General features: G+C 40.0%; 1 protein-coding gene across 1 annotated transcript; it reads right to left on the minus strand.

The window, feature by feature from the left end:
• Positions 1 to 12,768: 12,768 nt before the first annotated feature.
• On the minus strand, positions 12,769 to 13,581 carry LOC146694395 (olfactory receptor 11A1-like). Its single transcript, XM_085429687.1, has 2 exons — positions 13,446 to 13,581; positions 12,769 to 12,872 (listed from the first exon to the last, which is right to left on the minus strand). Exons 1-2 carry the CDS (start codon positions 13,579 to 13,581, stop codon positions 12,769 to 12,771), a joined length of 240 nt encoding a protein of 79 aa, XP_085285813.1.
• Between the last annotated feature and the right edge of the window lie 1,078 nt (positions 13,582 to 14,659).

The following is a 14,659-nucleotide window of genomic DNA, read 5'->3' on the forward strand; positions in this document are numbered from 1 at the left end:
TCACCGGGTGGGACGTCTCCACACCAATGCAGATGCCCTCTCCCGACGCCCTTGTGAGGAAAAACAGTGCAGGTACTGCCAACGCTTGGAGGACCGGGAGGGCATGTCTTCAGTCATCGCGTCACCACAGGGCGGCCCTGAGAATGACTCTGTTCCGGGTGGGCATTGTAGCAGACTTCAGGTCCAGTCCGCCGCAGGGGATACCGAGGATCTGGAGGCCATGGATCCCCAGCAGCTGCAACGCGACCAGAACCAAGACCCTGCCCTTTCCCAGGTTCAATGTTGGATTGAAGCCGGTTAGAGACCATAATGGTCAGAAGTATCTGCACTGGACATCGAGACCAAGGCTCTCTACTCCCAATGGGCCAAACTCACAAACCGAAACGGCCTCCTCTATCGCCGCTGGCAGGCTCCCGGGGGTCACCGTGAGGTTTTCCAGCTCGTGGTACCTCAACAGTTGCGTTCCAGGGTCCTCCAGCTAGTCCATGGTGCGGTGGGGGCAGGACACTTTGGAGTTACCAAGACTCTGCGGCGACTCCGGTCTCGGTTCTACTGGCCCGGGTGTCGCCAGGACGTAGAGCTCCATGTCCATCGGTGCAATGCCTGCACGGCTCAGAAAGGGCCTTCCCAACGCTCTCATGCCCCCTTGCAGCAGTATCAGGTGAGGGCTCCCATGGAGCGGGTTGGTGTGGACATCCTGGGACCCTTCCCCACCACTGACCAGGGGAACCGCTACGTCCTGGTTGCCATGGACTACTTCACTAAGTGGCCTAAGGCCTATGCAGTCCCTGACCAGAGTGCTGTTACCACTGCTGAGCTTCTGGTCAACGAGATGTTCTGCCGGTTCGGGGTACCAGAGGAACTGCACAGCGACCAGGGCCGGAATTTTGAGGCTGCGGTGTTCATGGAGGTCTGTCAGCGGCTGTGTATCAGGAAGACCCGGGCGATGCCACTGCACCCCCAAAGCGATGAGTTGGTGGAACGCTTCAACCACACCCTGGCCACCCAGCTTGCTATCCTGACCTCCCGCCAGCAGCGTGACTGGGATCAACACCTTCCCTTGGTCCTAATGGCCTACTGTTCTGCAGTCCAGTAATCCACTAAGTGCACTCCAGCGGCCTTGATGTTTGGTCATGAGCTTCGTACCCCAGTGGACTTGGTGTTTGGATCTCCCCCCGGGCCGGAAGTGTGCGGGGACCCCGGGTTGGACTACCTCCACAAACTCCTCGCCCGGCTACGGGAGGTGCACCAGTTGACCAGGCAGGCTCTCCGAGATGCAGGCTCCCGGCAGAAGCGAGCTTATGATACCCGCTGCAAGGGGGAAGGATTCTCGCCAGGTCAGCATGTGTGGGTCTACAGCCCAGAGAGGAAGAAAGGGCTCTCTCCCAAACTGATGACCCAGTGGGTTGGACCCTGCACCGTTCTCGAAAGGCTGTCCGACGTGGTCTACAGGGTGCGGTTGGTCAAACGGAACAGGGTGGTCGTACTCCATCGTGATCGCCTGGCACCCTATCAGCTCTTGAGTCCTTCCAGGGAGGAGTCAGGGTCCCAGCTTCAACTGCAGGCCCCCAACCTGGCCTGAGAGGCGGCTGGGGGACCCACGGAACGTCCTCAACGACGCCGTCGCCTTCCCCAACACCTCAGAGACTTTGCTATGGACATGCCGGTTGCTGGGGACAGCTAACCACTCAGGTGGGGGCTGTGTGGCGTGTTGGGGGAGCAGCTAGTTCTCTCCCATCATGCCTTGGGACATGTGCTGCTGTTTAGATGTTCTTGTTTTATTGTTTATGGTTACGTTACTTTTAACTGTTATCTTGAATGTTGTGTTTACGCTGTGGTGCAGAGTCACTGACAGTTGTTGTTTTGTAGAGAGAGTGCTGTACCATGAGTGACTTCTGTTGTGCTGTTGTTGAACCTTGAGGCACATTGTAGCACCGGCAAGTGTTTTAATAAAGAGCTCCCCCTACCAGCTTGGGGTTGAATAACAAGCTCAATCTCTCTCTGTGAGCTTCTTTGTTAAGATTCCTCTGCATGCCACAATATTTTGTTAATTTGTTTGTTTGTTTCTACATGAGCTTTGTGTGATTTGATAAGTATCTAAGGCTGAGACCACAGGACTGTAAAAACATGATTGTTGGGCTTCATTTCTGTACCGAACAGTCATTTTAAGATTAGCTAGTAAATAACAATTAGCTAATATTGTTCATGAGACTTAAGTCATCTCACTTTGGTAATATAAATATAATATGGCCAATATTAACCCTCTGGGATCCAGGGTATAATTGGCCGTTTTTGACTACTTTTGATTTTACCTCTATATTTCACCTTTAAAATGTGTTTTTCTTGCCTTGTTTGGTACCATTTTTTTCAGCACAACCTCAAATGTCTGAAATTTGAGTTATTTTTTCATTTTGGTATACTATATTGCCACAGTTGATCTAAATTAAGACAAAAAATTTAAAATCAAAGTAGAAAAAAGTTATATTTCTTACTGTAAAACCCACAAACATGTTTAACGAATCATTTTCATAATTTGAAATGCAAATAGAAATGTGCATAATTTTTAGAAATATACAAAGTTTTGCAAACAACAAAGTTATATGGTACTATTTACCTAAAAATGCAGCCAAGGCCTCAGGCGTTGTGATATAACCATTTAAATCTATTTACAGAACAATCAGGTGTGCTGCATCAAATAAGAAGGCACACAAATTATTTGTGCCAGTCCAAAAAATGTAGTTTGTGTTCAGTATAAGACAGAGGAGAACACCAAAGGCCTAAATCCTGCAGGTCTGACAGCAGGAGGTGCATCAGTCCAGTTTTTCATGTGGGAACAGCGTTTACACTGGAATCTGTCTTTGACGGCTTTTTTTTGGAGAAAATGTGAAATTCAGCAGTATAACTGACACACAATACGAAACAATAATTACACAACAAACTAACTATAGCCTCCAAACACGCTAAACGTCACTAATGTCTCACATATGAAAACTCGCTCGCTCTCTTTCTTTCGCTTGACCGCTTTCCGTCGCAGGTGTCACTCCGAAAAACTTCTCCTTCTCCCTAAACAACCAAGTGCCACATGTTGCCTTATCATTTTTTTGATTGGCTGACATGGTAAAGTCTAACACCAATAGGGAAGGGGTGTTTTTTCTTTTTCTTTTTTCACTAGCAGAGGGAGAGTGTTTGCTAGCGCTGTCTGTAGAAAACGCTGTTTTTACCGTTCTTCCCACTGTAAACACCACTGTTTTGTTCAGAAAAAAACATTGCGTGTATTTTTTATCATAACTCTGGTTTTACGTGGCCCATCGACACAATTCAAAAACTGCTATGTAGTTTGAAGTCGGCACTTTCGACCCAAGTTGAAATAGAGACTCCGAATCGCTGCATTTTGTAGCTGTGTCGTCTTAAATTGGTCATGTGATTTTGATGCGCCAGCGCATCCGGCGACCCCAGAGGGTTAAAGTTATTATATTAGTCATTATTGGTTATTACAGCAGTGAGCTTGAACTCCGTGTCAAAGATTCAATTATTATTCAATTAGATTGCAGTTATTTATATTTCCTATCACCTTAAATCTTCACTCAAAGTCAAGTATCTTTGACAGTGTATGTATAGATGTATCATATATAAGAGACAAAATTTGGCATTACTAAATTTGGCTCAGTGCTTACTAGGGGTGCAACAATACTCGTATCAGTATTGAACCGTTCGATACAGTGCTTTCGGTTCGGTACGCATATGTATCGAACAATACAAAAAATTTTATTTATTTTATCAACTCTTCTTCTGACGATGCTGTCTGTGTTGACTGCTCAGTGAATCTGCGTTTGACTACTCTGCCTAGGCTGCACTGTCGAGTGCAGATCCACTGAGCGCAGCGCAAGCTAGCAAGACAGAAGCTAAGCTCGAAATTGAACCTCCCCCACCCTCATTCAGATCTGGCGTTTGGAACTATCTTGGTTTTCATGTGACGCATGACCCTGATGGTAAGCGCGTCATGGACAAAAGTAAAACCGTATGTCGGATGTGCCACGCAATGCTCAATTGGTGGGAAATAGTGCGTTAGCGCAGTTAGTTTGTTAATGTGTTGACGCTGTCCAGCCCCACGCACGGGGCGATCCACAGTAACTCGTTAAAGGAGATTTGCTATGTTATGGCGTTAATGTCATTTTAACGAGATTAACGCTGACAGCACTAGTGTGAACACAACGAATATCACTGCACATTTACACCGACATCATCCTAGTGCAAAGACAAGTGGAAGCAGACAAAAACAACAAGCACGCATGCTACAAACTTTACCCGAGTCATTTAGACAGCCGTTAGCACATGATTCTCCTTATGGGGACCTGATATGTTTAATATGCTGCTCAGAATATAACCCAGAAGAAGCGTATAGTATAGCTTTTATTTTGGAAAGAGCCATTTCTCTGTAATAAACTGTCTTTTCCAAAGATGAGTGATTTCTCAATCAGATAGATTTTTTTTTTTTAAATTTTGTTTTAGCAACATTACATTAAAAAAAAAACGTACTTTTGAGTTAAAATATATATTTATAATTTTAATAAATGACAAATTAAAAAGGCATGAACATTTTTTTGTATCGAAAAAATATCGAACCGTGACTCCAAAGTATCGAACCGAACTGTGAATTTTGTGTATCGTTGCACCCCTAGTGCTTACATATGTGTAAAAACAAAATGTATGAGCTGTGATCAAGGTTATTATCCTTGACGAAAACTAACGAAATAACGAAAACTAGAAGTAAAAAAAAATTTTCGTTAGCGGAAATAAAAATAAAAACAAAAAAAGGAAAACTAACTAAAACTGTAATGAATGTTCACAAAACTAACTAAAATTAAATGAATTTATAGCAAAAATGTGTTTAGTTTTCATTCATGTGTGCGTGTCATACAATAGTCAAGGGTGAAAATGAAGTTTAGTTTCCAGATTTTTTTCTTGCTGTCTAATTATGCCAGCAGGTGGCAAGTACGTTAGTCGAGTCGTCTGTGTTGCTGCTCCGTCCACGCGCAGAATCGTGTCAGGAAAAGTCGGGAGAAAGCGCCAGAGTCCAATTTGGGATTACTTTGAATATGACTGTGTTTTGGATAAAGCAAGTGTCTTGTAGTGGAAAGAGACAAATTATGAGGGACATTTCTAAAGGGAAAAAAAATCCCACAAACCTTAAAGTGCACTTGAAAAGCTCACACAAGAAGGCTAACCTAGCTTACCTTGAGAAGGTAAGGGAGCACACTCAACCCTCATCCCCAGAAAACAGAAGCTAACCCCAGGCAAGGCAGCGTGATGCATCCCGAGACAACAGGACTGGGATATCTACACAACTGTGTGAGTCAATTGCTTTCAAAAAGTTTATCAATTCACTTGAACCAAAATTACGAACACCGGTGCTGCAAGAGTTAATAGTCTCATTGGGGCCAAGATATACATTTTAAAGTTGCCTGGTATCAGTGGTTGTTCATCTGCCTTTATTTATTTATTTATTTAAAGAACCCATAGCTGGGAATGTGAGTTGTCTGTCTCGGCATGTTAGCCCTGCAACAGACAGGCGACCTGTCCAGGGTGCAGGGTATGGTAGCTGGAATAGCAACATACCCAAGGATAAGCAGAAGAGAATGACTGATATGATGAAACTGGGATTTTGTTACACTTAATTATTGCAAACACAACTAAACCTATAACTGAAACTAATCAAAACTAAACTGAAACTAAGGATTTTCAAAAAAAATAAAAACTAAACTAAACTAGCAAACAATTGGTAAAAACTAATTAAAACTGATATAAAATTGAAAATCTGAAGTCAAATCTAAATAAAAATAAAAACTAATGATAATTGCAAAACTATTAAAACCCTGGCTGTGATAACTGTTGCTGATACAATGAAAAGTAGACTGATATATTAAATATTCCTTTATTGGGTGAGAAAATCATACCATCTCATAACTGCTTTAAGTCATACAGAATAGATATCAGAGCCTTAAACAGGCTAACTTCTGCTAAATGGGTCAAACTGGGCAGAAAGTATACAAACACATAACATCCTTATAGAATATGATGTAACACTATATCTCAGAATATATAAAGCATATAAACAATTACAGCAATATGATGCAACAAACACAGCAGTACTGCAAATCCAAAATACTCAAAGCTTCATAGAACTGAAACAAACATTTATTTTTAGATCCATTCTGCTGCCGATATATACTTTAGGTTTCTGAATATTAAACTTGTTACTGCCTTTCATAGTGTTTAACTTGAAGGCCCTGAGTACTTTCTCCCACACTGAAAACACTGGAATGATAAAATTATTTGAACATTACCTAATAAGACTGATTCAGGACATACAATTAGTTCTTTTAAACTTTCCTAGCAGTCCTTCACAAACAGGGGAAAGTCTGTCTATTCTCTCCATCTGTCAGCTGCTGCTGGCTGTTCCTCCTCCTCTTCCTTCCACACTGCTGAGTTTGTCCTGGTGGATCATCAGGGGTGCAAAGCCTCAGAGATGATGTGCAGCAGTGGGTCCCTCAGTCTCACACACACACACACACACAGCGGTTTTCATACACACCCTCTTCACTTCACTGAATTTGATCAGTTTCTACAGCCTAATCGAACTCTTGTTCTATGTTCACACTCTGTATACTGTACCCTCTGTAATTCTACTCACTTTTAATATAAAAAGAATGCACCCTCAGCCACACACAGAAAACTGAAAAGTTTCACACAAGTATATACTCAGGTCTTTACACTTGCAAGCATTCACAAAAAGAAATCCTTCACATTAAAGTCCTCAGCGTGGTTAGCAGAATTCCTTTGGCACAAATCTTCAGCAAAATTAACACCGTTTTTCAACTCACATCAAAATTCTTTTAGCTCAGCTCTGCAGCACAATTCACACAATACTTTCAGCACCATTTTAGCACAATTCACTCAGGTCTTTTAGTAGCTCTTCTCACCCTTATCACACCATTCTATGTCACACCTTCAAAACAATATGCACTTCTGCCCATGCATCCAAAGGACAATTTAAACTTCACTATATATTCACACATTTATACGTATAACAAAAGACACCAAATGCCAAGACACATTATTCAACGTTTCCATGACACACTTTACGTAATCCTCCACTGGTACCAGTCATCCCTACACAATTTCGACAACTTTAAAATCTTATTTGTCCATGTCCAACCTTGCTAACCAGTTAACCTGTTTCTGTCCCGGACAGGTGCCTGATCTCTAAACCCTATGTTAATTTAAAAGCGTTTTTGTTTCAGAGTATTCCTGTAGCTGAGAACCATGGCCTCAAATCTGAGGCCATGGTTCTCAGCCGGAAAAGGGTGGAGTGCCCACTCCGGGTCGGGGATGAGTTCCTGCCCCAAGTGGAGGAGTTCAAGTATCTTGGGGTCTTGTTCTCGAGTGATGGGAGAAGGGAGCCGGAGATCGACAGACGGATTGGGGCTGCAGCTGCAGTAATGCGGACGCTGCACCGGTCCGTCGTGGTGAAGAGGGAGCTGAGTGTAAAAGCGAAGCTCTCAATTTACCGGTCGATCTACGTCCCTACCCTCACCTATGGCCACAAGCTGTGGGTAGTGACCGAAAGAACGAGATCGCGGATACAAGCGGCAGAAATGAGCTTCCTCCGAAGGGTGGCTGGCCTCTCCCTTAGAGATAGGGTGAGAAGTTCGGCCATCCAGGAGGGGCTCAGAGTAGAGCAGCTGCTGCTCCACATCGAAAGGAGCCAGCTGAGGTGGTTCGGGCATCTGACAAGGATGCCCCCTGGGCGCCTCCTGGGTGAGGTGTTCCAGGCATGTCCCACCGGGAGGAGGCCCCGGGGCAGACCCAGGACACGCTGGAGAGATTATATCTCTCGGCTGGCCTGGGAACACCTTGGTATTCCCCCGGATAAGCTGGAGGAGGTGGCTGGGGAGAGGGAGGTCTGGGCCTCTTTGCTTAGGCTGCTGCCCCCGCGACCCGGCCCCGGATAAAGCGGATGAAGATGGATGGATGGAGTATTCCTGTATTTTGTACTTTTTTCAAAAAGTTAGATCAGGTAGTGATATTATTTTTGTGGGGAGGGAAACATTTCAGAACTTTGTTCAGGTCTGAAAACAGAGATGGGTAGATGGCTACCCATCTATTTCGTTACTTTCAAGCACGGCATTGTACTTCTGCTCTCTTCCCCTCCTACCCTCTTCATCCAAATGTCCAACCGTGGGAGGAATTGTTGTCCCTTAAACCCAATAAGGCATGCATTTATTACTTCCAGGCTGGACTACTGTAATTCATTATTATCAGGCTGTCCTAAAAACTCCATGAAAAGCCTTCAGTTAATCCAAAATGCTGCAGCAAGAGTACTGACAGGGAGTAGAAAGAGATAGAATATTTCTCCTGTATTGGCGTCCTGTTAAATCCAGAATTGAATTCAAAATCCTGCTCCTCACATACAAGATCTTAAATAATCAGGCCCCATCTTATCTTAATAACCTTCGCTCTCACATTGCATGCTTACTTGTTGTTCCTAGAGTATTTAAAAGTAGAATGGGAGGGAGAGCCTTCAGGCTCCCAGTTTGGATTTGGGAGAGAGACAGTAAAGTTTAGGCTTAAAACGTTCCTTTTTACTAAAGCATATAGTTAGGGCTGACCCTGAATCCTCCCTTAGTTATGCTGCAATTGATGTACACAGCTGGGGGGATTCCCAGGATGCATTGAGTTTTTCCTTTCCAGTCACCTTTCTCACTCACTATGTGTTAATAGACCTCTCTGCATTGAATCGTACCTGTCATTAATCTCTGTCGTTGGTCCACAGCATGTCTTTATCCTGTTTTCCTTCTCTCACCCAAACCAGTCGCAGCAGATGGCTGCCCCTCCCTGAGTCTAGTTCTGCTAGAGGTGTCTTTCTGTTAAAAGGGAGTTTTTCCCTCCTCACTGTCACCAAAGTGCTTGCTCATAGGGGGTCATATGATGCTATAAAAATAAAATTCAATTCAATTCAATTCAATAAGAAATCAATTACATCTTTAATATATAACAACTTATGGATAAAGACTGTAACAGGATAAAAACGGTAATTGAGTTGGACAAACTTAAATAATTGATGACATATCAACTTATTTATTGCAGTTGAGTGCAGTTTAATTTAATTCACTCCATCCAACCCATACAAAATTACGTTAGTCTAAGAAAAAAACTTAATGCTAAAACAAAGGCATTTATCAATGTGGAAATCCTTTCTATGATTATTTTAAGTTCATTTAGAGGTATTTTAAATAAAACTAAAAATTGCCATGAGAGTAAACCCCATTAATCAAAAAAGTTGCCACATGTGATCGTGCAAGTTGTGACCTAAGGGGTTCAGCTGGAGATGAGTAATAACTACATAACAAGTAAACCACGTCTTAAAGAAGTGGTATTAGGCACAGTAAAGTAAGTTTCGGGTATGGAATTTATATAGTGTGATTGTTAGCAGTGCCCAAGTCCAGATCCTCAATGATTCCTCAACAACAGCTACTTCTGTAAACAGATTTCAAGTAATTAACAAATTTGTTAAAAAAACAAAAAAAACAAAAACATTTCACAATTTCAATCATGCATTTTCAAAAGTCAGTCATGTGTATAAGAGAGGCTGTGTATGAGGCTTTAAAAATCTGTCACAAAGGTGTCTTTGTGTCTGACCTTATTGCATATCTATGTGTAGAAGTTTCCTTTTCAGATTGCAAAATTATGGGAGGAGGCTGTATAGAAACATGAATTACTAAAGTCTGTGCCAGGCAATTTGATGCATATTAGGCTGAATTTATCAACAAAAACATGTGTCTTATTTTGCACATGTAGCCGTAAGAGTTTCTGCTAGCAGTGCTCAGATATCTGGCATGAGAGGGAGGTGATACCAAGACATACATGCATCTTCTCTTACAAGGTATCAAGTTACTTATGTCATTTTTTCCAGGTGTGCCTACAGTGAGCAATTTTTATTGTTATTTATAGCTATCTCAACTATGTTAGGTCGATGTTGGAGCAATTCTTTCATTTTCATCATTTTTGAAATGTAATAAAAATGTGTTGCTGCTTTCAGGTATTGAATACTATCCTTGTATTCCAAACACCTGATCAGACATTACTGAAGGTCTGGAAACAAACAAAAGAATTATTGAAGCAGTTCAAATAAATCATTACTAAAGTTTTTGTTGATTAAAATATTTACAGCATAGGAGGAAAAAACATACTGTTGCTCACAGACACAGTTTCACAAAATGGAAAAAAGACAATCAAAACCTTTCATTCTAAATTTTTTATGAATTGAATTGAATAGTTAAGGTAAGGAAAATATCTTGGGTAAAACCCACAAAGTAGAATAATTTGCACTTCTGTGCCAATCAAGGTGTGCCAGAATCGAGGTGAATGGTTTGTGTTTCATTTTGTGACAAAATGTTCAGAATGGGCTATCACTGTATTAATCTTAAAAAAAAAAAAAAAAAGTCACACTCTGTTCACAAGACTTTAGTCAGATGTGTGAAACTTTTTGAAAATCTTATAGAACTTTTGTTTAATTTCTTTTGTTCTAAGACAGTACACAAAAGGATTTACAAGACATGGACCGAGGACTGCACCAATTAATAAACCTTGGCGTTCCTCAAGAGTTAGTACCACGCCAAACCTGGTGAAGATATTGCGAACAAATGCAGGACAGTAATAAACGATTACACAAATTAAGTGACTCACAAGAGTCACTTAATTTGATATATATATATATATATATATATATATATATATATATATATATATATATATATATATATATATATATATATATATATATATATATATATATATATATATATATATATATATATATATATATATATATATATATATTGATATATATATATATTGATATATATATATATTGATATATATATATATATTGATATATATATATATTGATATATATATATATTGATATATATATATATATATATATATATATATATATATGCTTCCATCTCCCGTTTCTGGTTGGTGACATCTCTTACTTTTCGACTCATTTTCTCCCTCCCTCGCTCGCTCACAGACACATAACGGATATGGCAGTCCAGTCTCCATGTAGCATGGACTACACTGCCGGAGGCTGCATTTTTTAGGGCTATGCCTGTAACACTCTGCCTATTGCCTTTATATTAAATCATTTTTGTGAATAATTTTTAAAAATATTTCTTCACGTCATTATGCGGCCGCAAGTAGAGGTGACATGGGCCGCAAATGGCCCGCGGGCCGTGAGTTTGAGACCCCTGCTCTGGATACTGTGAAAAACAAAGTCTTAAATCAGAAGTACTTGACTCCCTCGTATAACTATGAAATGCATAGCTGTAGCAGATAGCAGATCTATAACAAAGCCATTTGTAAAGCTAAGGCATGCTTATTATTCATCATATTAAAGAAAATAAGAACTGCACTTGGTTTCTCTTCAGCACTGCACCCAAACTGAAAAGAGTAAGCTGTGTTAACCAAATATTCTTTTAACCGTAGCTAGTAATGATTTTGTTAGTTTCTTCACTAAATTTTAAAAAAATTCTAATAACTGTCTCACAGATGTATCATTACGTCCAGCAACTTCCATTACTATTGATATTTATATAGTCTTAATCTCTGATTGATGCTTGTTCAGTAAACACTTCCTTAAACCATCAATGTGTCTATACGATTCGATTAGATTCAAAGACCTACCATTAAATATTGTTCCATTCCAAATAATAGGGCCATCTCTATTAATGGTCTATGTGCCACAGGCTTCAAGGTAGCAGTAATTAAAACATTAATCAAAAAGCCATCACTTGACCCAGCTACCTTAGCTAATTATATTTCAATTTACAACTTTATTTTATGTAAACAATTCTTCAAAGAGTAGTTTTAAAAGAGCCAAATGACCATTTGTTAGAGGAATGATTTTTTTTGAAGAAGCAATTTAATGCATATTAAGCTGAATATATTACCAAAAACGTGTCTCTTATTTTGTCAATGCAGATGTAAGAGTTGCTGCTAGCAGTGCTAAGCTATTTGGCAGAGAGGGTGATGTTATCAGTACGAGCAAGGATCTTGCCAAGTTACTCGTGTCACTTTTTCCAGATGTGTCCTCACAAAGTAGCTTTATTTGTTTGTTTATTTTACGTCTCTCTGATGTATAATCATTTAACAGACCAAACTGAAATGTCTGTCAAAATGTAGCAGCCATGTCAACTATGTTAGGCTGTTTTTGGAGACATTCATTCATTTTGATCATTTTTGAAATGCAATAAAAACTCATTGCTGGTTTCCAAAAACACATGATCAGACACAACTGAAGGTCTGGAAACAAGCAAAAGAATTATTGAGGCAGTTCAAATAAATAATTGCTAAAGCTGATTAATTTTTGTTGAATAAAATATGATTATTTACAGCGTAGCAGGAAAAAACATACTGTTGCTCACAAACACAAAAACAGTTTCAGTAAATTTAAAAAAAAAAAATCAAAACCTTTGTTTCTAAATTTTGTATTTTTTTATTGAAAAGTTAAGGTGCAAATATCTTGTGTAAAACCCACAAAGTAGAGTAATTCTCACTTCTGTGCCAGAATCAAAGTAAATGGTTGGTGTTTCAAACATTTTGTGATAAAATGTTCAGAAAATTTACACCAACATCAATTAAGACTACTACTGTATTCATCTTAACAAAAAAAAAAAAAAAAAGTCACACTCTGTTCACAAGACTTTAGTCAGATGTATGAAACTTTTTGAAAATCTTATAGAACTTTTGTTTAATTTCTTTTGTTCTAAGAGAGTACACAAAAGGATTTACAAGACATGGACCGAGGACTGCACCAATTAATAAACCTTGGCGTTCCTCAAGAGTTAGTACCACACCAAACCTGGTGAAGATAATGCGCACAAACGCAGGACAGTAATGAACAAATACACAAATTAAGTGACTCACAAGAGTGCTCCCCATTTTCTTTTTTTCATTATTTGAAGATAATTTTACAAAAAGTAATATTCCACAATATGAAAGACAAATGAAAATGAAAGTGAAAAAGAAAATAAAAAATGAGACAATGGCAACTTCATTGAAATATTTTTCTGGGTTAACACAGGTTGTTCTTAATACAGCAGCAAAGTCACAGAAAGTGTACCTGAGCCTGGAGCTGCAGTGTGGGAGGAGGACAACAGTTGCAGGCATATAAAACACAAAACACCAGGCAACGAACCACACGATAAATGTAAGAACAAGAACACGTGTGTTTGTTAAATAACTTTGATACTGGAAAGGATAAATTATTGCAATGAATCTATCCAATGCCATAACTGCTAAAACAAATGACTCCATTGATGTTCCCAAAGCGCCAACACACATTTGAATTAAACACTCCACATAGGATATAGTATTAACACCTGCGAGTAGAACCCCAATCATTGTTGGACTGCAACTGGAGGTGTACATTATATCAACAACAGCAAGGTTGCAAATCAGAAGATACATCGGTTTATGTAATCTCTTGTCAGAAATAATAAACATGATATTTATCATATTGGCAAGAACAGCAAGAAGATAGACTATTAATATAACCACACCAACAGCAATAGGTCTACTGAGTGTGTCAAAACCACCTATAATAAAGTGTGTTACATTGATTGAAGCATTCTGTAAAGACATATTCTGTTTGGAGGTTTAAGAAGAAGAAGGGAAAAAAGGAAAGCAAATCTGGATAAAATACGTGGTAAATCTTCTTTATCAGACTTCACAGACACCTCTGAGCTCAGTCAAACACCTTTGCTTTTACTGGGCAACATTTAAACTTCTCATCTTAAGGCTTTGGAAGAACAGTAAGTTTTGATTGGAGAGCTCCCTCTTCCAGTCAAATTAGTCTATATTGCATCAGATATTGCAAAAAGATGATATAGAATACAGGGTGGGCCATTTAGAAGTCAGCCATCTTAGATACAACTTTTGTTTTTTTCAATAGGAAGAGGGTCATGTGACACATCAAACTTATTGGTAATGTCACAAGAAAAACAATGGTGTGCTTGGTTTCAACATAACTTTATTCTTTCATGAGTTATTTACAAGTTTCTGACCATTTATAAAATGTGTTCAGTGTGCTGCCCTTTGTGTTGGATTGTCAATGTAACCCTCTTCTCCCACTCTTCACACACTGATAGCAACACCGCAGAAGAAATGCTAGCACAGGCATCCAGTATCCATAGTTTCAGGTGCTGCACATCTCGTATCTTCACACCATAGACAATTGCCTTCAGATGACCCCAAAGATAAAAGTCTAAGGGGGTCAGATCGGGAGACCTTGGGGGCCATTCAACTGGCCCACGATGACCAATCCACTTTCCAGGAAACTGTTCATCTAGGAATGCTCGGACCTGGCACCAATAATGTGGTGGTGCACCATCCTGCTGGAAAAACTCAGGGAACGTGCCAGCTTCAGTGCATAAAGAGGAAACACATCATCATGTAGCAATTTCAAATATCCAGTGGCCTTGAGGTTACCATTGATGAAGAATGGACCCACTATCGTTGTACCCCATATACCACACCAAACCATCACTTTTGTTGTTCCAACAGTCTTGGAGGGCTCCATCCAATGTGGGTTAGT

The sequence above is a fragment of the Copadichromis virginalis genome, linkage group LG14, assembly GCF_057382275.1.
Source record: "Copadichromis virginalis isolate Kocher_CV1m ecotype Utaka linkage group LG14, C_Virginalis_male_GT1.1, whole genome shotgun sequence".
NCBI classification, from domain to species: Eukaryota; Metazoa; Chordata; class Actinopteri; order Cichliformes; family Cichlidae; genus Copadichromis; species Copadichromis virginalis.